Raw genomic sequence first — 23,100 nt, 5'->3', positions numbered from 1 at the left:
CTAGAACTCGTATTTATTTTGTTATTTTTTATTTTTTTTCTTTACTTATTTCCTATTATGGTTATCACCATCATTAGACCATCATCATAATAATAATTGTCAATATCTTATAGTCTAACCAAAAGTTATTTAATAGTAACGAACATTCTTGTAAGCAATTATCAATTAATAATAGTAAGTTTAAAATACATAAATAGTATTTATATCTTCAAAATGCATAAATATATACTTCATGATTATAAAAATTTATCCCACGTTATTTTATCAAAATATCCTGCTTCACAAAATTGTTCCTAGTTATCCCACTAGCGAAATATTATTCCACTTTAACAATTATCCCATTTTGCATGAAAATGTCTCAATTGACTAACACCCCCTTATGGGTTTTGTTAACTAGTGCCCCCAAAGGAGCACTTGGTAAAAATCATTAATTAGTCCCTCAACTAACTCCATTAATCTTGTTATTAGAAAAATTCACAGTTAAAATTGATGATATAATAAATGCATTGAACAAATTATATATTGACAAAAAGTCCAAGCTCAAATAGTAGAATGAATCATATTATTTTATAGAAAAAATTAAAATAATAATATTTAGATTTATAAACTAAAATATTTAAATTAAATTTTATAATTGAAGTAAGCACAAATAATAGAATTAAAATTCACTTGAGAACAAATTTAGCACAAATATAGAATTAAATTTCACTTGAGAACAAATTTTTGCTTACTCATGCCCTCAAACTAAGGGTTTTTTTTTTAAATTACTATTATTATTATTATGATTATTATTATTTGGAGTCTTTAGGATCTCAGATATAAAAACTTAGTCAAAGAAGATGGGCTTAAGTGGGACTCGAACCCAATAATCTCACAACCGTTTAAAAATGATCTGGTGTATGTTAGTTGCATTCGAGGATATCCTCGCCAAAGTACGAATCTGTTAAGTTATTGTGATATTGGAGGAGGAAATATTATTTTGTGTATAATTCAAATTGAATATAGTTCAGTTTGTTACTTGAGCTCGGACAATTTTGTCAATATATAATTTATTCAATGCATTAGTTATCTCATCAATTTTAACCATAAAATTTTCTAATTATATCAAGGCTAGTGGAGTTAGTTGAGACGCTAATTGATGATTCTTAACTAGGGGCACTTGTTAACAAAACCCTTCTTTTTTAAACGTAAAGAGATTTTGATCTCAACAAAATAAAAAGGATGAGAACTTGGCTTTATACTTTTAAAAAGGACGAGAACTTTGGAGAATGGTATTATGGGTTAATATTGTTTCCAATGTTGTGCCTCCTATTGGCATTTTTCTTTAAACTTTTCTAGTAGTATTTTAATTTCTGTTGTTTCTTCAGGTGATCATTGTTCATTGTGACATATATGATTAAATACTATGACGTTTCTCGATGCTATATAGTATAGCCTCGGACAATCATGGCATGTTTTTAAAATACTCCGGCTGCCGGTCACCTGCCGCCGCTGTTGCTTTATAAATAATAACTATAAATTATATTTTCAAAACATGTTTGAAAAAAAAAACACCATGGCATGGTGTTTTTCTAAAAAACACAACAAAAACAAACACCTCGATTACCAAACACACCCTAAGGCCCCGTTTGGTAAAGGGTTAATGAAGAGGGGTTAAAGAGAAGGATTAATGTACTTAGCCCATTTGATAATCCGAATGACTAAATTATTAACCCGTTAAATAAGTTTTATTTTAGCCATTATGATCAGTTTTAGTGTTTGGGAATAACAATGATTTTGACTATTTTCTTTATAATTAGAAGGGTTAACTCTTATTCCATCTAAATAGGAGTATTAGTAAACCCCTCATTTTGAGGGGTTAACTCATTTTAACCCCTCTAGAGGGGTTAACTTAACCCTTCTATATTTTTTATGTTTGGCAAATTATGAAGGGTTAACTCACTTTAACCCTTATATAGATTTGTTGTGTTTGGTAGGTTAAGAAGGGGTTAAGTCTCCTTAACCCCTCACTTAACCCTTTGCCAAACGGTACCTAAGGGAGCAACTACTATGCAATATTTCTATCCATCTGCCTCTTCGCATTCACTTATTATAATTTTAGGAAAATTTTAATTAAGAATTAGAATTAGACATATGATTGGCAGTTAACCAAATAACCATTTAATACCATCTTCCTATAATTGCGGTAGAGTGCAAATGTTGGGAGAAGCAAAATATGATTTCCTTGTATTTCTTTAAAAAGTTATAGGAAAATTTTTAAGAAGTCAAAAAATACAAATTTTCTTTTTTTTTACTTTGTTTGTTTGGTTCAAAACAAGAAAATAGCCCATAACTTTATAGAAAATGGGTATGGGACGGGTTTTGTTGATTAAATAAGGAAGGTGTCAGATTTCTGTTGATTTCCTCTTATTTTGAGAGGAAATTGCTTTTTGTAAAATTTGGTAGTTTTTGATATTTTATAGAAAATATTTCTATAATATTTTGAGAGGAAATTGCTTTTTGTAAAATTTGGTAGTTTTTGATATTTTATAGAAAATATTTCTATAAATTTTTTGTTGAACGGTAGTTTTTGATATTTTATAGAAAATATTTCTATAAATTTTTTGTTGAACCAAACACAATTTACAGAAAACTTTTAATTACAAAATTACCATTGTCAGATATTTTAAGAAAAGTTTTCTTAAAAAGTGTGTAACCAAATAACCCCTAAGAGTGTGTTCGGGGAGTTTTTTTTTTTTTTTTTGTCAAACTACCTTTTAAGCTAACTTTTTTATTTCTATCTATTTGGTAAAATGTCAAATAAGATAGCTTATAAGTCATATTTTCAAAAGCTGGTATAGCCTAGCTTTAAAAAAACTAGCTTCAAAGCTCGCCTAAAAACTAGGTTTGACCAAGTAAATTACTCTTCTACTTAAACAATTTTTATAGTATTTTTATCAAAAAAGTCAAAAGCAATTAAAATTTAGTATAACTAATAAGCTTTAAAAAATATGCCTTCCCAAACACGTTTAAATCTCAGTTGAGTAGTCTTTGATTAACCCTTCGGAATGAGTCTTGACATAATCTGACGGTTACAAGATTGATTCTAGAGACTCCATCATTGATGAGAATGTAGTCTAAGAAGTCTCTAAGCTTTACCCTTTTTTTTTTGGATAACCTACTAACTTTCTATTTTTGACAATGAAATTTATAAGTCAACAAAAAAACTTAGGGGGGTTATTCATTGGGACATTTGGGGGGATAATGGGATAATTTTGGGGATTCTATTTCATAGTGTTATTCATTGGGATAATGTAACAAGGATAATAACTTTTTGTGTTATTGGTTTTTTGTAACACTAGAGAGACAATTTTACCACTTGGGATAAAATTACCTCACTCATATACAAAACTTTTGTCCCAATAGTAAAAATTTACCCCACCCTCCATATTGGAACAATTTTGTTCCACATTGAAGGCAATTGGGATAAATTTCAAACCTTTTTGTATTACTTAAACTAATACATGCTAATTATATTATAAATATATGACATAATATATAAAATATAAAGTAATAATATATTCAATATATTATATTATATTATCATGTAATAAAATAAAATATTACTATAGTTTAATTTATTTTATGATATTTATTATATATTATTATGGAATATCACATACTATATTATATAATATTAATTAGTAATTATAGTATAACATATTATATTTTTGTATAAATAACATATATTATTATATAATATTTTAATAACATATATTAATATTACATTGATAATATTATATAATATATTATTATATAATATATTAATATATTAATAACATATATTAATAATATTATATAATATATTATATAAAATATTATTATACTTATTATATATATGACATACTATTATAATATAATATAATAATTATTAAAAAAATATCACATTGAATAAAGTAAAATATTATAATATTTTATACAGTACATTATATCCTACGATACTATATTATAATATATTAAATTAAATAATATGTTATTAATGTATTATATTAAATATATTTTTCATATATATATCAATTATTATATAATGTAGCATACTACTATAATGTAATATAATATAATAATTAATAATATTAATTAGTAATTATAGCATAACATATTATATTTTTATATAAATAAAATAATATATTATATTAAATATATTGATCTTATATTATATTTTAATAAGGTGCCACATCATCAATTATCCCACATGAATTATCAAATCGAAGGCTCAAATTGTCTCATTATCCCACTTTATCCTACTTTACCCCACTCAAAATATCCCAAAGGGATAAAATTATTCTATTAGAATAATTTTTCCACTTGGCCCCAATTTGTCCCAACCAATAACCCCACTTAGGGGCTTCTCCGAATAAAGGAATAAAACTTAAGCGTTCAATTGTTAAAAAAAAAAGTTTATGGCTTTTAAGAAGAGAGGGGCAAAACTTAGGAGCTTTTTGTCAAAAATATAACGTTGGAAGGCTTCGTAGGAAAAGAGAGTAAAACTTAGGGCCCGTTTGGATAATGGAAGTATTAGAAGTAAGAAGTAGGTTATAGAAGTAACTTTCAAATCTATAAAGTAGGAAGTAGTGGAAATAGCATTTTTTTTGTTTCATATTCTTTTAGAAGTAATGGAAGTAGAACTTCTTCCTCTTCATTTACTTTTTTTGTTTGGATAACATTTGAAAATATTATTAGGAAGTAATTTTATTAATAAAAAGTTGTTAGAAGTAACTAATAAAGGAAATATTAATAAAAAAATTATTTATGTTATAATTAATATGCATTTCAACTACTTCCGAGCTACTTCTGAGTATTGAGGATTGGAAAAATATTTTGGAAGTAAGGATGACACGTAAGCGCCATATAAGCATTTAGGGAAGTATTGGAAGTAAGTTTTTCAGAGAACCAAACACACTTTTTTGCTTGGAAGTAGCAGAAGTAGCCTCTACTTCTTTTACTTCAGCTACTTCACAATTACTTCCGTGCAAATAAACAGGCCCTTAGATGAAGGCTTCGCAGAAAAAGAGGGTAAAACTTAGAGGTTACTTTAAACTATGTTCTCCATTGCTACTATCAACTTAGAGTGTCGGCTCTTATGCCTTTTTTTTATTTTTTAGAATATTGAAAAAGATAAATGTTACAAAGAAGCCCACTTTGAGTAACTCAGACGGTAGAGAGATTCCAATATGACACCCATAGTCTTGGATTCAATTCCGGACTAGGTTTATCAAACAAAAAATATTATGAAGAATATATTGTGGTTAAGTCATATTTCTTTTCGAATTTGAATTTGAAAGAATAAACATCCATGCACTTATTTAGCAATCTGACTTTTCCTTATTTTTCTCTTTCTCTATTTCTTAACAGATAAAATAAACAGGATATTGGAGAGGAGGTATTAATGACTAAGATCAAACAGTCAGTTGTATCCAAAGTAGGATAGGTTCGGTTCAGTACTAAAGAGGGGCCGTTTCCTTCCCTGACTTTATGTCTGGTTTTTGAATTGGGGTGTTGATCAATCTGCACATGTAGAAACTCGTAAGAGGGCGGGGATTAGTTCCCCTGTTGTACCTCCAACGATCAAGTTAGTTGATGAACTTGAGTGGGAAAAGTAAGAACTGTGTGTTCTTGTGTGCAGTAATATGTTCCAAAGTCAGATTTGTGTTTTCAAAAGTCCCCCCTAAGTTCGAATGATACCTGTATTTATATCCGAAGCACGAGGGGGGTAAATTGGTCACTTCGGTCGAGCACAGTGAGGTGGTGGCAAAGTGTGGGTTGGCAGCTGAGCCAGCTTTTGTTTTACAGGTGTCAGCTCGCGACTGGATGGTAGATCACTTCGGCATTGAATGAGAAGTGATCAGCGGTGGGACAGTGGCCCACGTGGTCCGATGAGTCATGAAGACTATCGGGGCCAAAGAAATAATGCGTCTGTCATGCATTAAATGCGATGCGAGCATGTAGCCAGTGAGGATAGCTTCGTCGAGAAGTAATGTCGTTTCGAGGCAGTTTCAAGAGGTGTTCTGTATGAGTAGTCGAGTAGACTATTGGCGAGCCATTCAAGACGAGAGGACCGACTAACACCGCCTATCGTGTCAGCATGGAAGAATGTCGACTTGACGAATCGACTGAGTCAGACTCTGGGGGGATCTGGGCCATCCAATTAAGCGGAGCAAGACGTATAAGGATATATCTGTTTGTTTGCCAATAAGCCGTATGTCCATGGGTAGGAATACTATAACATGAGAGAATGGCGATTAAGCCGTGTAATTTTGTTATAAAGTAATCTACGCCTTTTTTTCCTCTTGAATTTCAAGTCATGTAAGGAAAAAAATCCAACTCAAGTTATTTATTTTTTAATTTCTAATTCAAGTTGTTATAATAAAAATTACAACCCTCAATTCTCACCACAACGTTAGTGTTTTAATGTAGTGGCAAGGATTTTAAGATGGTATGAGAGTAGCTTAGGTTCAATTCGTACGGACCACAAATTTAATAAGGGTTTAAAAAAAGGGTGCTCAGCTAACAAAGACATGTTAGAATATAAAATTATAACTATAACTCTCACCAAACTTCGTAGTTTTTGTTACAGTAAATAGTTCATATTCATACCAAATTGAAGAGTATATCAAAGCAAAAAGAGCAACATTCCACAGAAAAAACTCAAGTTGCACTTCAATGTAGGCAAACCAAACAAATCACATGTAGAAACTAAAGAAAATCCCACCCGTGCGGGCATGGGCATAACACTTTGTTGTAATTGAAGTGAAAAAGCTCTTTGAAACAATCTTATTTTGTGTTGATCATCAACTATTTATTAATTGTTCAAGTATACCTCTGTGCAACATACTATAACTTGTTCTTGACAAAGTGTAGCTTGTTTGCTCAAAGTATATTTCCTTATAACAAGTTTGTAGTGCTTTGTGAATAAAGTATAGCTCCTTATGATTTCGTCACTTCAAGAAGGAAATTAAAGGTATTTGCCGAAAATGTTTGAGGACAATAAACAGAGAGCAATATATCTTTATATACAATTAATGATAAGAAAAATATATAAGCTTATAAACGGTTCTAATTTTGATTGTTCGAAGCATAGCTATTTATACTATATTGTAGATCTTTATGGAGAAAATATACATCTTTTCTTAAGAGTATAACTTCTTACAGCAGTTTCATAGCTCATTTTGAGAAAAATATAGCCCTTATAAGTTCTGCCACATTAAAAAGAAGTCGAATATTTAGATTCTATTTGCAAGGAAATGTCTTAGGATAATACCCTTAAAAATTATGTGTTTATATACAAACATAAAAATAAGTTTTTTGTATCCGTGGAAATTACCTTATATTTAGAATTAATCCACAGAAAACAATCTTATGTTTCTAATTTATACCTAAACCACCTAATATTTACGTTTTCGTCCCCATCAATCCCCCGACCATATATTTTGTTTCTCAATTTCAAAGAATACCCTCATGAGAGTACACGTGACCTTCCTTAGCCGAACCCTTCCGTGAGGGTATTCCTGGATAATAAGCCACATCCTATGGCTATATAAGTCGTTTCGTCGGATTTCTCCTCTCCCGCTCTCTATCTTCTCTCTATTCTCTCTCTTATTTTTTTATAAAAAATAAATTAAATAATCATACTCTCTTTAAAAGCACGAGTTCGGAAAAATCTTTTGGTAGACAAAAATACCCTTGGAATTCAAATACTAATCCATTAAATAAGAGTGAGTTGATAAATTGATGAATTCTTATTAAATGTATATAGTATGAAGATAAGGATATAGTTTAAATTAAAATGTAAACCTGAATAAAATTATTAAATGCCAAATTTACAAATGTATATAAGATGAAGGGCATATATGCAAAAACCAAACAAATTAGTGAAACAAATAATGTCCGCCCCAGAGGTCGAACCTAGGAACAACACAGACCTACAAATATACATAATATGGATGGGGTATTTGTAAAATACACCAAACAAATTAAAGAGACAAAATTGTTCTCAAAATTATAAAAAAGGAAAATTAAAACAAACAGCTACGATATAAGGACACAACGTGGCGATCTCTTACTAACTAAAATTCAAGTAGTTCACGGTACTGCATAATTAGTTTTAAAATTTAATTATGTAGACACCCAAAAATGCCAGAAGGAAGACGAGAGTCACACCTTGTTACAACAACCCTCGCAAGTGAAGACGAACGTCATCTAGAAGTTCGCCCGAAATTATTGAAACTCATTTTTAGAGACGAGGCTCACCACGCAGCGAGGCTCGACATCAAAGACGAGGCTCGCCATATAGCGAGGCTCGACATCAAAGACGAGGCTCGCCACGCAACGAGGCTCGACATCAAGGACGAGGTTCGCCAACGCAGCGAAGCTCGTCACCCACATTAAATCAGGTTGTAACGGCCACGAAGACCCAGTCATCCACGTAGGCTAAATCTCAGGAGTCGGTTACGCCCGCGACCCCGCGATTGTAGTATGTCAGTTACATGCTAAAGCTCTATAAATATCCGCAAGCAGCTAGGAGGGTGGAGGACCTTTTGGCAAAATCCTACTTCGGAAATCATTTAGCAACCAACAGGAGTGTTTGTGATCTGTTTTTGATCGTCAACGCGAAGTAATCTCGACTCAAGCATCGAGTAAAGCATCCTCTCGTCACCTAGAACCCACCTTAAACAAAAGAGAAGTCAAATCTATCTTCTCTTCCTCTGTAATCGAGAGAGTGAGTGATTGTAAAATGTTCTTACTAAGTGATAGAACTCATTCTTAAAATAAGAATTAATCAACTTCAATTTTTCGACCCTACAAATTATACTCTTATTATTTAAATAGAATTCTATTTATAATTGTTATCCTCTCACATGCAACATCACATACCAATGAATATAACCCAAGAAATTACAACAATTTTCATAGCACTTTCATCTCCTTCTACAGATATATGCCTTTGTTATTTTCTTCTTATAGATTAAATTATTTTAAAGCAATTAATTATATTGTATATTTGATCTTTTTTCATATTAAGAAATATCAATAATTTTTACAGCACTTTCATCTATTTTCTTCTTATTAGATTAGATTAGATTATTTTAAAGTAATTAATTATATTGTATGTTTGATCTTTTTTTCAGATTAAAATTTATAATAATTTTCATAGTACTTTCATCTCTTTCAACAGGTATGTGCATTTGTTATTTTCTTCTTGTTAGATTAGATTAGATTGTTTAAAAATTATAAATTATAAAATTATAATAATTTTCACATCATTTTCATCTATTTTCTTCTTATTAGATTAGATTAGATTATTTTAAAGCAATTACTTATATTGTATGTTTGATCTTTTTTTCATGTCACGAAGTTTATTATTATTTAAATAGATATTGTTTGTATAAAAATCAAAGAGAATCTCACACAAATTTTAGATCTCAATGCCAATTATAATATTTACACATGGGTGTTAGTTAAAATAAATTTTATGTATGGGCTTAACTTATATAATCCTACTTTAACCGGATTATATAATTTAAAATTTTTAACACCCAAACTCTTCCACAAAATTAAAAGAGAGTAGCAATGTTATAGCTATATATATCCACAGGACCGCAGATATATTAAAAATGAATGAAGAAAACCACACAAACAAAAACCATATTAATTACCCACATGCACCCACTATTTTCAAAACCACCCTTCTCCATCTACATCTATAATATATCCACATGCCAAACTAAGCTGCTGGAGTTTCCCCTCGCCAACTACACCATTAATCAACCCGTTTTTTTCTTTGTACTTAAATTGTATAACATTTATTGCAATGAGGACGCACATGGGCCTAACAAAAAAATGTACTAGGCCTTGTAGCTAGTTAATAATGAGATCCTATCATTATAGACAAAGTAAAGATTAATAATTTTTAAGAATGTACTACGTTCCTCTAGCTTCCGCTGCAAACTTGTTAGTTGTTTATTCCTAGCCCCAAGAGATTTTCAAAATTAATCATCTATTTTATAAATTACAACCCTGAGGTCATGCCTAGGACTTGCTGAAGTCGACTAGGTCTTTCGCCCTACAGAGGGCCACCCTGGTGGTACTTAGGTAAAAATGACAACCCTGAGGTTGGGTGCTCAGGTCTTACGTAGACGTCTGAGTCTTCGGTATAACCGTGATGGTTGAGAGGCGACTATGGGAGTCGACCATATGGTGAGCGCCTCAGGTTAATTCCTAAAAAGGTACCAAGGTTTTTGAATTCGATCGAAGTCGAATGCCTAGAATTTACTAAAGTTGACTAGATCTTTTACAACCCTGATATTGTTCCTAGGACTTGCTGAAGTCGACTAGGTCTTTCGCCCTACAGAGGACCGCCCTGAGGGGCAAAATGATGAAATGACAACCCTGAGGTTAGGTGCCTAGGTCTTACGTAGACGCTTGGGTATTCAGTATCCTCATAATGGTCAAGAGGTGACTGTGGGAGTCGACCATATGGTTAGTGTCTTGGGTTTATTCCTAAAAAGGTACCAATGGCTTAGTATCTAACCGAGGTTGGATGCCTAGAACTTACTGAAGTTGACTAGGTCTTTAACAACCCTGATGCTGTGCGTAGGACTTGCTGAAGTCGACTAGGTTTTTCACCCTACAGAGGGCCACCTTGATGGCAATCAGGTAAAATGACAACACTAAGGTTGGGTGCCTAGGTCTTACGTAGATGTTTGGGTCTTCAGTATCCCCATAATTGTCGAGAGGCAACTATGGGAGTCGACCATAGGGTTAGTGCCTTGGGTTTATTCTTGAAAAGGTACCAAGGGCTTAATATCCAACCGGGGTTGGATGCCTAGAACTTACTGAAGTTGACTAAGTCTTTAACAACCCTGAGGCTGTGCCTAGGACTTGCTGAAGTTGACTAGGTCTTTCGCCCTACAGAGGGCCGCCTTGATGGCAATCAGGTAAAATGACAACTCTGAGGTTGAGTGCCCAGCTCTTACATAGACGCCTGGGTCTTCAGTATCCCCATAATGGTCGAGAGGCGACTGTGGGAGTCGACCATATGGTTAGTGCCTTGAGTTTATTCCTGAAAAGGTATCAAGGGCTTAATATCCAACTGAGGTAGGATGCCTGCATAGACTAAGCACTACAGGAGTGCGAGGCAGCAATCGAGTCGCTTTCAATAACAATTTTATTAAGGCTAAACAAAATTTACAGTTATTGAAAATGTCGCCTCAAATGCTCGATATTCTAGGGATGTTGTAAAATTCTCCTATCTGGGGCTCTTAGTTGATAGGTGCAGGCCCATAGCTCTTCTAGGACTGTGTAAGGACCTTCCCAGCCTCGACGAGTGTTCCTATTGAAAGCGGCTTTGCAGAGGATGAGGTCGCTAGCATTGAATCTCCTTGGTTGGATTTTGCTGTTGTAGTAGCGGGCGATTTACTGCTGGTTGGTGACTTGAGTCCGGAGCGATTTCTCTCGGATCTCTTCAAGGAGGTCGGGACTGATCCGAAGTCCCTCAGAGTTCATGTCCTCGTCGAAGTGTTGTAGTCGAATGGTAGGCATGCCTACTTCGACGGGAGTGATTGCCTCAGCGCTATATGCTAGCTTAAACAGAGTCTCTTCAGTTGAGTTCTTATGGATCGTGTGGTACGGCTAATAGATACTAGGTAACTTTGGTGATGGAATTCTTTCTGAAAAAGATATTCAAGAAGCCGGAGTTGTTCTTTTTAGAAAGACAACCAAAGAAGACCTCTCTAAAAAGACGACATGATGCTCATCTTTCGAGAGGCTTTTGAAGGTAATGGGAGCTCATCCATCTTATAGATGGATAACTGATAAATACTCCCAAAATGGTTGCTAAAGCTGTAGAGGGACGCGATTATGTCGATTCCTCTCAGCCAAAACTATTTTCTGCTTAGCTTGAGTGACACAACTTCGGGGTTGAGCTACAGGATGAGACTGATCAGGCCCTTGTTCAGAACCTGACATATCTTCTCGAAAAAGAGAGGAAGCCCCATGGTGGGCGCCAAACTATTGATGGTTTATATGCACTACAAGAAATCTGATATTTAACGACCAAACTTAGTGAAGGGAACAGTTGACCGTCATTAATGTGTGTAAAATAACGATGGTTTTAAAGCCCTTCATCTAGTTATCACAATTATTAGAGTAATGATGTGAGATGGGATAACGGTTTTCTAATCCCTTCGTTGATTTAGTTTTAATACCGTCGTTATTGGGTCTCCTAAAAGACGAAGGAGTCAATTACCTTTACTAATCATAACTCCTAATCTTAACTGGATTATTATTGAAAATAATATAAAAAACCCAAAACCCAAACCTCCAATTAACCACAACTAATTATAAACTAAACCCTAATAACAAACTCTAGCGCCTCCTATTCATTGATTTCACGCCTCCGCTGCCTTGTTTCAACTCTCCTCCGCTGCCTTGTTTCAACTCTCCTCCGTCGCCGTTGTTCATCTATTCAACGCCTCCGCGCTGCCTCCTGTTCATCTATTCAACTCCTCGCCCGCCGCCCCACAGTCTCCCGCCGACTCATATCATCGCTCGCCGCTGCCTCAGTGCAGCCCTAGATCCGCCGCCGACCAAGCAAACCTCGCACCTCAGCGCAACCTCTAGCTCCGCCCCACCGCCGGCCTCGTCCCAGAACCACCGCCGCACCGTCCTAGTGCCACCCCACCGCCGCGTTTTCCCCAAGTTCGACGGTAAGGAACAAATCCCTGTTTGGTTTAATTTTCACTTAAGTACCTATAGTTTCCCCTACTTTGCAATTAATATACCCTTGTTTTGTTTAATTGCACTAAAGTACCTATAGTTGTATACAGATCTTATACAACTTGCAATTAATTCACTGCATATATTCCAATTAATATACCTTGCAATTAATTTCTATAGGTGTATCCAATTAATATACATTGCTTAGTAAAAATCGGTTTTTTATGTTGTACAATTTTCACTCAATTATCCATAGTCTACCCTAATTGCAGTTGTACCCCCGACTTAGCGTCCATCACCTCCATTTCCTAATATCTTCAACTTGGAACTAACAGTTTATTGATTTATTTATGACAAAGGGAAGGTTGGTTTCATGTCTTGAGCTAGTTATCAGGCCACCTACTTGCATGTTGAGGAATTTAATGGCTTTGATGCAGCCTGATTTTACTTCAGCAATGTTTGAGGAGTTTATAGCCTTGAGGTAGCCTGAATTTTCTCCATCAAAGCTCACTTCGAAGTTTTACTTATTGTTTATTATCCTCTTTAATTGTGTATATGTTTCTTCTGTGATTAGTTTTGGTTCTAATGGGGTTGAACTCCTCACGCCTCGTTGGTTCGTCGGTTTGTACCGAACTGTGCTAAGGGACCTATAAGCAATTTTATACGCCTACAATAACCCTTTAAAATTTACGGGTTTAGGCTTTCAGCAAATAGCTTATTTTTCATTTTAATATAATTCCTAGCGTTATCACTACCTTATCGCATTTGATGCTTATAAAGGCTTCTGTTAGTTTTCTTTTAACAGGAGGAAGCAATAACACTCCAGTCATGAGAAAGACTTGGAGTCAATCATGACACGAGTATCCTTTGGTTTACTAAAGTTTAGTCTTTTGTACTTCCGAAAGACTCATTAGCAGTGCTTCCACAACCAAAATCAAAGAAAAGCTGTAATGATTATACAAGTCCCTAAATTCGTCAATCAAATGGATTAAATAAATTTACACTCAAGTCCCCTATAGTTTATCCTACTTTGCACTTTTGCCTTAAAATACCTTTTATTTAAAAGTACCCTATAGTTTTGTTAAAAATTACCTTGTGTTAGTTGTTAAAATTACCTTGTGTTAGTTGTTGACTTCGGAGCAATTGATAGAATGAGATCAATGTGGCAACCAATAGCTATATATTCTGTATGATAAAAGCTAGTTTCGGGATTTGAACATAAATCAATAACTAAATAAGCAAGTAAATAAATAAACAACCGAATCACAGAAGTAAGCTCTGGTTAAAAGTAGTCCAAGGTGAAAGCATGTATTATGTATTTATTATTATGCTTGTTCTTGGGGTTTCTTTTTCTTTTATTCATTTCTCTTTTGACATTTGTTTTATACATAGTGTATGATACTTAAATTCCTATTCATAGCAGAAAAATGAAAACTCAAGAAGTCACTTCCAAAAGCAAAAGGGCACAATTTCTAGCACCCAGGTCATTAATTAGGAAGCGACTTCAAGCAATTGCAGAAAATTCATTAAGAAGGGAACAACTCCGTACTTGTCATGACAAGAACTTGAATATTCAAAATCCAATACAAGATCAAAATATGGGTACAAATTTTAGTGCTGATTTAGAAAACTTTGAAGAGGAGAATTTTGCACAAAATCGCAGGAGAAGTGCAAATACTAACAATGAAGAGAATGATGATTCTGCAGGTTGATGAGACTTAAAATTTATTGTTATTTCTTTTTTATCTTTCAATTTATTTTTTATGATTGGATTAATAATTACTCAATTTTAACAGAATCAAATAATCATCGAGTGCAAAGTGATGATGTAATACTAAATGAATCTCGACAAGAAGGTATATTCTTTATTAATTACAAGAAGTAATATTTTTATCAATTTCTTTTTACCTATATCTTGTTTCTAACATATGATATGATGTATGCAGCTGATAATTCTCAAAGGAAGAAAAATCCACCTCGTGGTAGTAATAAGTGTCTAAAGTTGAATAATTTGTCACATGGGGAGAAAAAGATCATTACTTTTTATCAGAATAGAGCTATTGAGCCAGAATTTTCACGATATCTTGGAATTATTATTCGAGATAGAAATATTTGCCCAGTAGCTGTTGAGAATTGGGCCAAAATACCACAACAAAATAAAGATCATATGTGGGCATCCATTAAGGTACATTGAAAATTAATTTTTTGCATTTGGTTTTTAATTCTTATAAATTAAATTTTGATTCAAATTTGATATAGGATAAATTTGATGCTGAGGACATGGAGCAAAAGAGAGAGTTAGTAATGAGACACTTGCGCGATTTGTGGAATAAGTGGCGTGGTGACATGCACAGGAAATATGTGAAAGAAAATTCATTGCAAGTTGCACTTAGAAATAAACCTACAGAAGTGAGTGTTGATGACTGGGATTGGCTAGTTAAGGAACATTATTTTTCTTCAAAATTTTAGGTATTAATCTCCTAATTTTATTAATTTTGTTCCATGTATATTGTTGGATTGTTAAAATTATCTTTTAATCTTGATGTATAGAAAGCAAGCCAGCAAAATATACTTAACAGAGGCAAAAGAAAGATGCTCCACCACACGGGCAACAAACCCTTTAGACAAATTACGTGGGAATTGGTATACATTCAAAACTAATTTACTATTTATTTAATTTATTTATAACTACTTTGTTTTTTAGTTTGATGTTGTACTCATTTTTATTTAATATTTGAATAAGGGTGGCAAGTCAGGAAATCCACCTGATGTGGCAAAAATGTTTCATGAAACTCGAAAGAAAGCTAATGTAACACTAGATACTGGGGATCAAGATAAATATGTAAGTAGAATATGTGTTTAAGTTTGATAATGATGCATTATATAGTACTAACATATGAATTTAATTTTTATAGGATGAAATTGTTCAAGTCAAACAAGCAAACCCGTCACTTTCTGACATTGAGATAGTACTTGAGAAAATCTGGGGGAAGCAATCTCATGGTCACATCACTGTATTTGGTGGTGGGACAACTTTAAAAGATTTGAGAGAACCACTCCCTAGTCGATCTGATCTGAAAGCACGGGTTGTAGAAGAAAAGAAAAAGAACCACATGCTTCAAACAAATGATGTCTGAGTTGGAGTCACAAGTGAAAGCTATGCAAGAACTTTTTTTTAGGCAATCACCTTCATTGACTCCTCAAACTCGAGAACATGTGCATGACTAGGTAATTATTTTTTGTAAAATCTCGTATATACTTTTATGATTGACTACTTGCACTAAAAAATGTGATTTTTACTTAATAAGATAATATTTGCTTAATTGATATTTCTTAATTATGTGATTTTTTTAAATTTTTCAAGCTATCCATACAAGATTAGGAGGGGGGTAGCTCGAGTCTTCTTTTGATGATGATTAGAGATGAAAGAATGTGTCTTCCCCAAACTTTTATTTTAATTTGTTTTAGATAGTTTCATGTATTTTTTTTGGAACAATTAGGATATTAACTCAGCTTGTTATTAGTATTGAATATTTGAGGATTGTGGAATTTTATTTATTGATGATGTTATTAATGAATGGAATTTTTATTTTTCCTCTTATTCATTATTGGATATTTTTAATATATTTTTGTTGTGAATCTTAGTGTCAGGTTGAGAATAATATGATAGTTGTCTATGAATAGAAAAATTATTATTAATGTATATTAGAAATTTGTAGTCTACAATGATGGTTTTATAAACCGTATTTTGTTCATCAACGAAGGGAAAGCACCGTCGTTGATGGGTTACTAATTACCCATTATGAGGACTTTTACGACGGTATCCAACCGTTATTAATTAGTCTTCAACGATGGGAAAATATCCCCGTAACTAATGGTAACGACGAGAAAATATCCCCGTAACTAATGGTAACGACGGGAAAATATCCCCGTCACTGATGGTAACGACGGTGATAATTATCGTCGTAAATATTAATGACGGTAATATGTTTCGTCGTTATAGACTTTATAACGACGGGTATTATATCCCCGTCGTAAATATTAATGACGGTAATATGTTTCGTCGTTATAGACTTTATAACGACGGGTATTATATCCCTTCGTGACCCTTTAGCGAAGAGGGCTTCAACGACGGGTGACGAAGGGATTTTTCCCCGTCGTTAGCCTACAATAACGACGGTTTTCAGCTCTTTAACGAAGGGAAATCCCTTCGTTAAAGATGTAATTTCTTGTAGTGATGATCACACAGTCAGTATGTATCCAGGGTAGGATAATCTCGATGAGGTAAAGGAGATTGATGAGGGGGCCGCCTCCTTCTCCTACTTTATGTCTTGTTCTTGAATTGGGGAACTGAGAAATCTGCACATATAAAAACTCATGAGAGGACGGGGATAAGTTCCCCCATTGTACCTCCGACGATCAAGTTAGATGGTAACTTGAGTGGAAGAAGAAGCAGAACTTAAGAGTCCTCCTTCCCTTTTTTTGGAAAAAGACCCCTCCTCCTTCTAAAAGGAGAATAGTACTTGTATATATATTGTGGGAGAAGGGTAGATTGGACACTTTGGCCGAGTACGGAGAAGTGATGGCAAGGTATGAGATGGTGGCTGCGTCAGCACCCACTTTACGGGTGTCGGTAGGTGGTTGGGGGAAAGATCACTTCAGCATTGGAGAGATCGCCTCAGCATTGAATGGAGAGTGATCGGCGGCGTGGCAGAGCTCATGTGATATGACGATTCATGAAGACTATCTCGGGGCTAGGATCATGATGGGGTCTGTCCAGCGTTGACCACGGTGCTGACACATAGCCAGAGGGAGAAGCCCGAGACAAATATTATCCTCCAGTTTCACCGAGAAGTAACGCTCATCAAGTCGTCCTCGCATGACATTGAATAAAAGGTCGAGTGGGCTCCATGCAAGTCGACTTCGACAAGAGGGTCGACTGATCCTGACTCTTGAGTCGTCATGAAGAGTGTTGACTTGACGGGTCGGCCAAGTTGGGACCTCCGTCGGGCTTGGGCTACCAAGCTGGTTGGGGCGTTGCTTGCAGAAATACACCTACCCGTTGTTTGGCGAGTTATATTTTGGCGAATGGGAATACCATAACAGTTATAATATTAAAATAATTATATTATTTTACTATAAAATAGTTATACAAATTTATTGTATTATTTATTGAATGATAATATATTTTTTAAGAATATTTAATAATGTGTTATTTTATTTGTAATAGTATTTTATTATTTTATTATAATTTATAAATAGGCATCTAACAATTTAATAACATATTTATAAGTAGTGAATGACATACTTTTTAATAATATTTGACAACGTACTATTTTATTATAATTATAAATAGATATTTAACAATTTAATAATATATTATTTAATGAATTATGTATATTTATTTTACAAAATATTTTATTACACTAATAAGTTTATACGATTTTATTATAATCAATAATTATCTATAATAAATTATAACATATTTTATGAATTTTTTTTATCATTGTAAAGATATTTATATTAATTATTTTAATGAATGCCTCAATATGTGAGAAAGTAAGGGGGGTCCTAATTAATAAGATGTTATGGATAATTAGTTAAAATTATTCAAAAGTAATGGTATAATTATAAATTATCAAAATTTGAGAGGGTAAAAAAGGAAATTAAAAGTTTTAACATGTGTATTCTCTTTTATAAGTAGCATAGATATAGATATAGATGAGTTGACTCTGATTATAGAACCATATAATAACAGCAAAATGATATATTTGAAATGAGTTAACTCTGATAAATAATTGATTAACAGTTATTATACTAATTTAACTGTAAATACATAATTTTGCTGGTGGGAGAGGACTCTACAGATAACTTTATACTAATTTAAATATTCCACTACCGAATACCAAAATCATATTATACTGTTACTTCAAAAAAAGAATCATATTATAAGGGCTACCTTTATATTTTTACATTTTTATATCATGATAGTTGATGTAAGAAGACAATTCGAAAGAAACACACACACACAAAGCACAATTTGACCCAAAAAAAAAATACAAAATCGTGCCTATAATTCAACAGAAAAAGTTGTTCTTGAAACTGTTAATTTCCTTTCTCACGTGACTACCAAATCGTTGCTTTTAGGAAAGTTATTGCCATGACTATCTCAAACATTAGAATACTACATCCTAGACGGAAACATACTAGACGCGTATTCTAGACGGAATTCCGTCTAGAATAAACATTCTAGACGGAATTCTTGGTATCCTAGACGGAATTTTCCGTCTAGGATACCTCATTATTTAGTAGTGATTGCCGGGAAAGACCGAGTAAATGATATCACCTTGAACAAGTCATCTAAAAATATCTCCCGCTACGTCAAAATCCTAGGACTGTGATGACACTTGAGAGTTATACTTTTATGATCATACTTATATCTATCTGATTGGAACCTAGATAACTATACTAGTATCTTAACATCTCTCTGATTGCACCAAATTTTCGGAGTCGTGATGAAGATTAAGAGTTATACTTTTATACTCTAAAAACCCAATAAAAAGGGTATTTTTATTTAGTAAACACAAATACATTACCTTCATTTCTATAAGTTCATTCACCTTTTTCATCATATTTTCTTCAATGCAATGGTGAAATTAACCAACTTAGTCTTTTGTTTCAAAAGATGCTTTGCAACGTTCTCTGCATACCTTGAAAACAAGGTGTCAATGATCTCCTCCCCAAAATAACTCGCAAGCATAGGTTCTAGCGCAGCTCTCACGCATTTCGCAGCGTTTTCTCCGCTCAGTTTGTTATCAGAAACAAACTCTCCATCGCAACTGTCATGAGGATCCCAATTCAACTCAAAAATATACTCTTGATGGAGATTAAATGATCCTTGATTCATTATGATTTCCCTTACTTCTTCCATTGCAGGCGCATAGAAGGGCATATTGAATTGATCCACTTTCTCCTTCTCTAACAGTCCCTGAAATAATTAAGTACCTCAGCACATAAAGAAACTATGGTTACAGATTTATAATTAGATTACTTGCGTATACATATTCTAAACTTTTTAATTCTCATTTACACTGCATGAAGGCATGAACTGCAGGTAGTACCGTAACTATTTGTCCGCAATTTAGAGGGTAAAAACCATGCCGAGAAGTAATTTATTATCATGGCATTTCACATGTAACACCTTGAACCTAGCTACTTAATACGGAAACAATGTTGTCTAACTTTTAGAAGGGGTAAGTGCTAATAAAATAGTTTAGAGAATAATAAATGGCTATACCATCATAGGACATAAATGTATTACAATTAATAACTCTTGTAAATACAGAGTATTGGTTTTTTCCCCCTTATTTTTTAGATAACCTAAATGTATAGTATAGTTGTAGTAAAATGTTAAATTAGAATCAAATCTTTGTACCTCTGAAACAAAACTATTGAGTGCCTCTGCTAATAATTCAAGAAGATAGGTCATCTCTCCTCTCAGAGGATCCAAGTTGGTCCTCCCTAAAAATGTCAAAACCATTTGTCCTCCAGAGATAATTTCTTCTGCTCTCAACTTGAGAAACATTGAGAAATCTTGCTGAAATTGTTCAAGATATGATCTAGAAACACCAGAAGGGCTATCCTTTGCTATATAAATGTTCCCGCAGTTTATTGGAGTATCCTCATAGTCCTGAAGTGATTGAGGTACCTAGAAGTAAACTAAAATGATTAGCAAATTATCTATAAGTAAAGTACATGGTAATTAATGAGAGGAAAAATCACAGTGTGTCTCTTTACTCTTTCGGCTGGTGTATTGCTAATATGACATACTTTCAAATTATTACACTTCAGATCATTAACAAACCCAAATCATAACACAAGGCTTCAATATTGTTCCGTCAGCAACACACTAGCCACAATTGCAGAGAAACACATCAGCATCAATTTACTTTAATTAGCAAGCAAGAAAGCTAATTAACCTGAGATAACCAATGAAGACTATAGGAAGAGTGCGTGAAGTGTATGCTGTCCCTCGGGAACAACTTCCCATAAAACGATCCCGGTGCTCCAAAGACATAGTAAGGCAAATCTTTGAGCTCTTTGATCTCCTCTCTAACCATTTTTTCCAACTTAGTCAAGGACTTGAAGATTGTGTTGAAGTCATTTCCGGGGAGATCGTTTAAGAAGAAGGAGATCTCTGGCGACCGGTGGTGGCTCAAACGGTGGCAGAGGTCGGGTACTATGGCTGAGAGTATGTTTGAGATCACCATGAATGCTGTAGGGCCTGAGGAGCATCCTAAGTCTACAATGACTAAGTTTTGAGGGAGGAGAGTGCAATATACCTCTGATATGCTCTTTTCAACTATAGGTTTTGCCTTCCCTATTGCTTGTTCCTGGATAAACATAAAGATTTATCAAGTTGTTGTATAACCTTTGGAATTGGTTAGTAATGCGATGTTTTGTAAATGTTCTTCTAAAGTTGTACTCTATTAACCAAAATGTTCTAATATAAAATTAAAATCCTAAGTTCTCATTGTGATTTTGGAGTTCTGGTCTAGTGAATGAGACTTTACAATGTTGTGATAAGGCATCCATAAATCTCATTAAATACACGTACATTTGGACATGATCTAAAAAATTATTATTGCATAAAACAACTCATATTTCAGCCCAAAAGTTCTAGCAACATATAAGTTCATCTGTTTACATCTAATCTGAATCATCTTAGTTATCATCAAATAAAGTTTTAATTACAATCATCAATTAATTGAAAGATGGTTGGAAACTGTCTGCAATGTAAAGTGATAATTAGTGCGAATAATGAAGGTTGCAACATATCGATGTTTGATTTTGCAACAACAGTCAAAATACTATAATATGTAATTATGACAAAACAGTGACTCTCCTGACTACTTTAGGATGTGATGGTTAGGGACTTTGACATGCCATCAGAGCAATTAAGTTCAAAATCCCACCGATCACGAATTCAAAGTGATTTTCTAAAAATTGAAACTGTTTCATGCTAGATTTTTTAGCCAATAATAAGGATCCTCAACTTGTGGGGATATGTTAAATATAGTCCTCAATCCTCATTACAACTTTAGAGTTTTTTTAGAGGGTCTTTATTTATCGCTATTAGTTTTTTTATGAATTGCACTTGCACTCATTTTGATCACTTTTCAGTCAGGATATATAAATCATAATCATCTGCTAAATAATAAAAAATATAACTGAAAAAAAATAAACACTAAACAAGTTGGCATAGCTTGCCTCTCCTAAGCCTCCAACCATATGAAGAATCTCTTCTACTTCCACCTTCATAGCTACCTCCTCCTCCTCTTGTTCCCTAATAAACTCTCTCTTCCAAGTTTTTGCACTTACCATGCTCAAACCCTAGCTGTGCATATATATCGTACTTCTATTCTACTCGTCCAGCAACAAACCCACGTTTTTCACGAGAAATTGTCGCTTATGTCCACTATTAACTTTTTAGTGGACCTAGGCTTTTTAGCTAATGGCCAATATAACTTTTAGTGGTCCTAATTTGTTTATGTCCATGCAATTAATTCTTCGTACTGGCAAAAGAGAAGCACAGAAAATTGTGGTTTGTATCTAGCTAGGTTTTACAAAAAAATTATCGTGTCCCTAGATCTACCATATATCAACGAGATATAAATATTCAGGACCACTCATGTTCTTATCTGCACCAATGAAAGTCTTGTACTCCTAAAAACATTGCTTGGAGTTATCTTGAAACGTTCATGTGTGAAGCGACGCATCAAGATCGTCACAATGACAAGTACCTTACAAAACCAAAATATCATTTGTGTCCCCATTTATATATTCGTGTTATTGCTGAAACATCCTTGTATATAATATAGTCATTTACTATTATTTTTAAAAATAAACACACCGCTTGAATTTTAGACAGAATTTTCCTTTTTCCTAATTTAGACGAGAACGCTGCTACAGGGACCCAAAATATGGGACCATTGGAAGAGACATGTGAGATGTCCCCATCCTATTGCATAATAAGCTGGCATGACCAGCTCATTATGCAATAGGGAGAGGACACCTCACTTGTCCCCTCACTTGGTCCTATATTTTGGGTCCTTAAGGCATTTTTCTTTAGACGGTAATATATAGTCTTTTTTCCAATAAAACTGGTGGAAGGGTAATCTATCTCAGCTTGTACTTGAAAACTGTATCGTCTTGGGTTCAGGTATTATAAGTGCTAATAAAATAGTTTAGGGGTCATAAATAGCTACATCAGCATGTTACAATGGTGTAACTATATACCTTTTTTTTCATCCTCCACCTGTCTAGTTGTGTGATATCCTAATATTT

General features: G+C 33.7%; 1 protein-coding gene and 1 long non-coding RNA gene across 2 annotated transcripts; one reads left to right on the top strand and one right to left on the bottom strand.

Moving 5' to 3' along the window:
• LOC109829691 lies at window positions 14,378-14,838 on the top strand. Its single transcript, XR_002244118.1, has 3 exons — window positions 14,378-14,460; window positions 14,550-14,609; window positions 14,700-14,838. It is a non-coding gene; the product is annotated as an uncharacterized LOC109829691 (long non-coding RNA).
• LOC109846804 (anthranilate O-methyltransferase 3-like) lies at window positions 19,272-22,137 on the bottom strand. The gene is made up of 4 exons (XM_020416053.1): window positions 22,024-22,137; window positions 20,733-21,146; window positions 20,189-20,461; window positions 19,272-19,741 (listed from the first exon to the last, which is right to left on the bottom strand). Exons 1-4 carry the CDS (start codon window positions 22,135-22,137, stop codon window positions 19,382-19,384), a joined length of 1,161 nt encoding a protein of 386 aa, XP_020271642.1. The 3' UTR covers window positions 19,272-19,381.

Source organism: Asparagus officinalis, chromosome 1 (assembly GCF_001876935.1).
Source record: "Asparagus officinalis chromosome 1, Aspof.V1, whole genome shotgun sequence".
Taxonomy (NCBI): Eukaryota; Viridiplantae; Streptophyta; class Magnoliopsida; order Asparagales; family Asparagaceae; genus Asparagus; species Asparagus officinalis.
Note: the sequence above shows the minus strand (reverse complement) of the source record. Positions and strands in the feature narration are given on the sequence as shown.

Bases quoted from the DNA above. Each gene is read 5' to 3' on its own strand.
- LOC109846804 (XM_020416053.1), bottom strand. From the start codon at position 22,137: ATGGTAAGTGCAAAAACTTGGAAGAGAGAGTTTATTAGGGAACAAGAG. The intron at 21,147-22,023 runs GCAAGCTATGCC...ATGTTTATCCAG, and splicing joins TGGTTGGAGGCTTAGGAGAG to GAACAAGCAATAGGGAAGGC. The intron at 20,462-20,732 runs GTTAATTAGCTT...GTTTACTTCTAG, and splicing joins GTCTTCATTGGTTATCTCAG to GTACCTCAATCACTTCAGGA.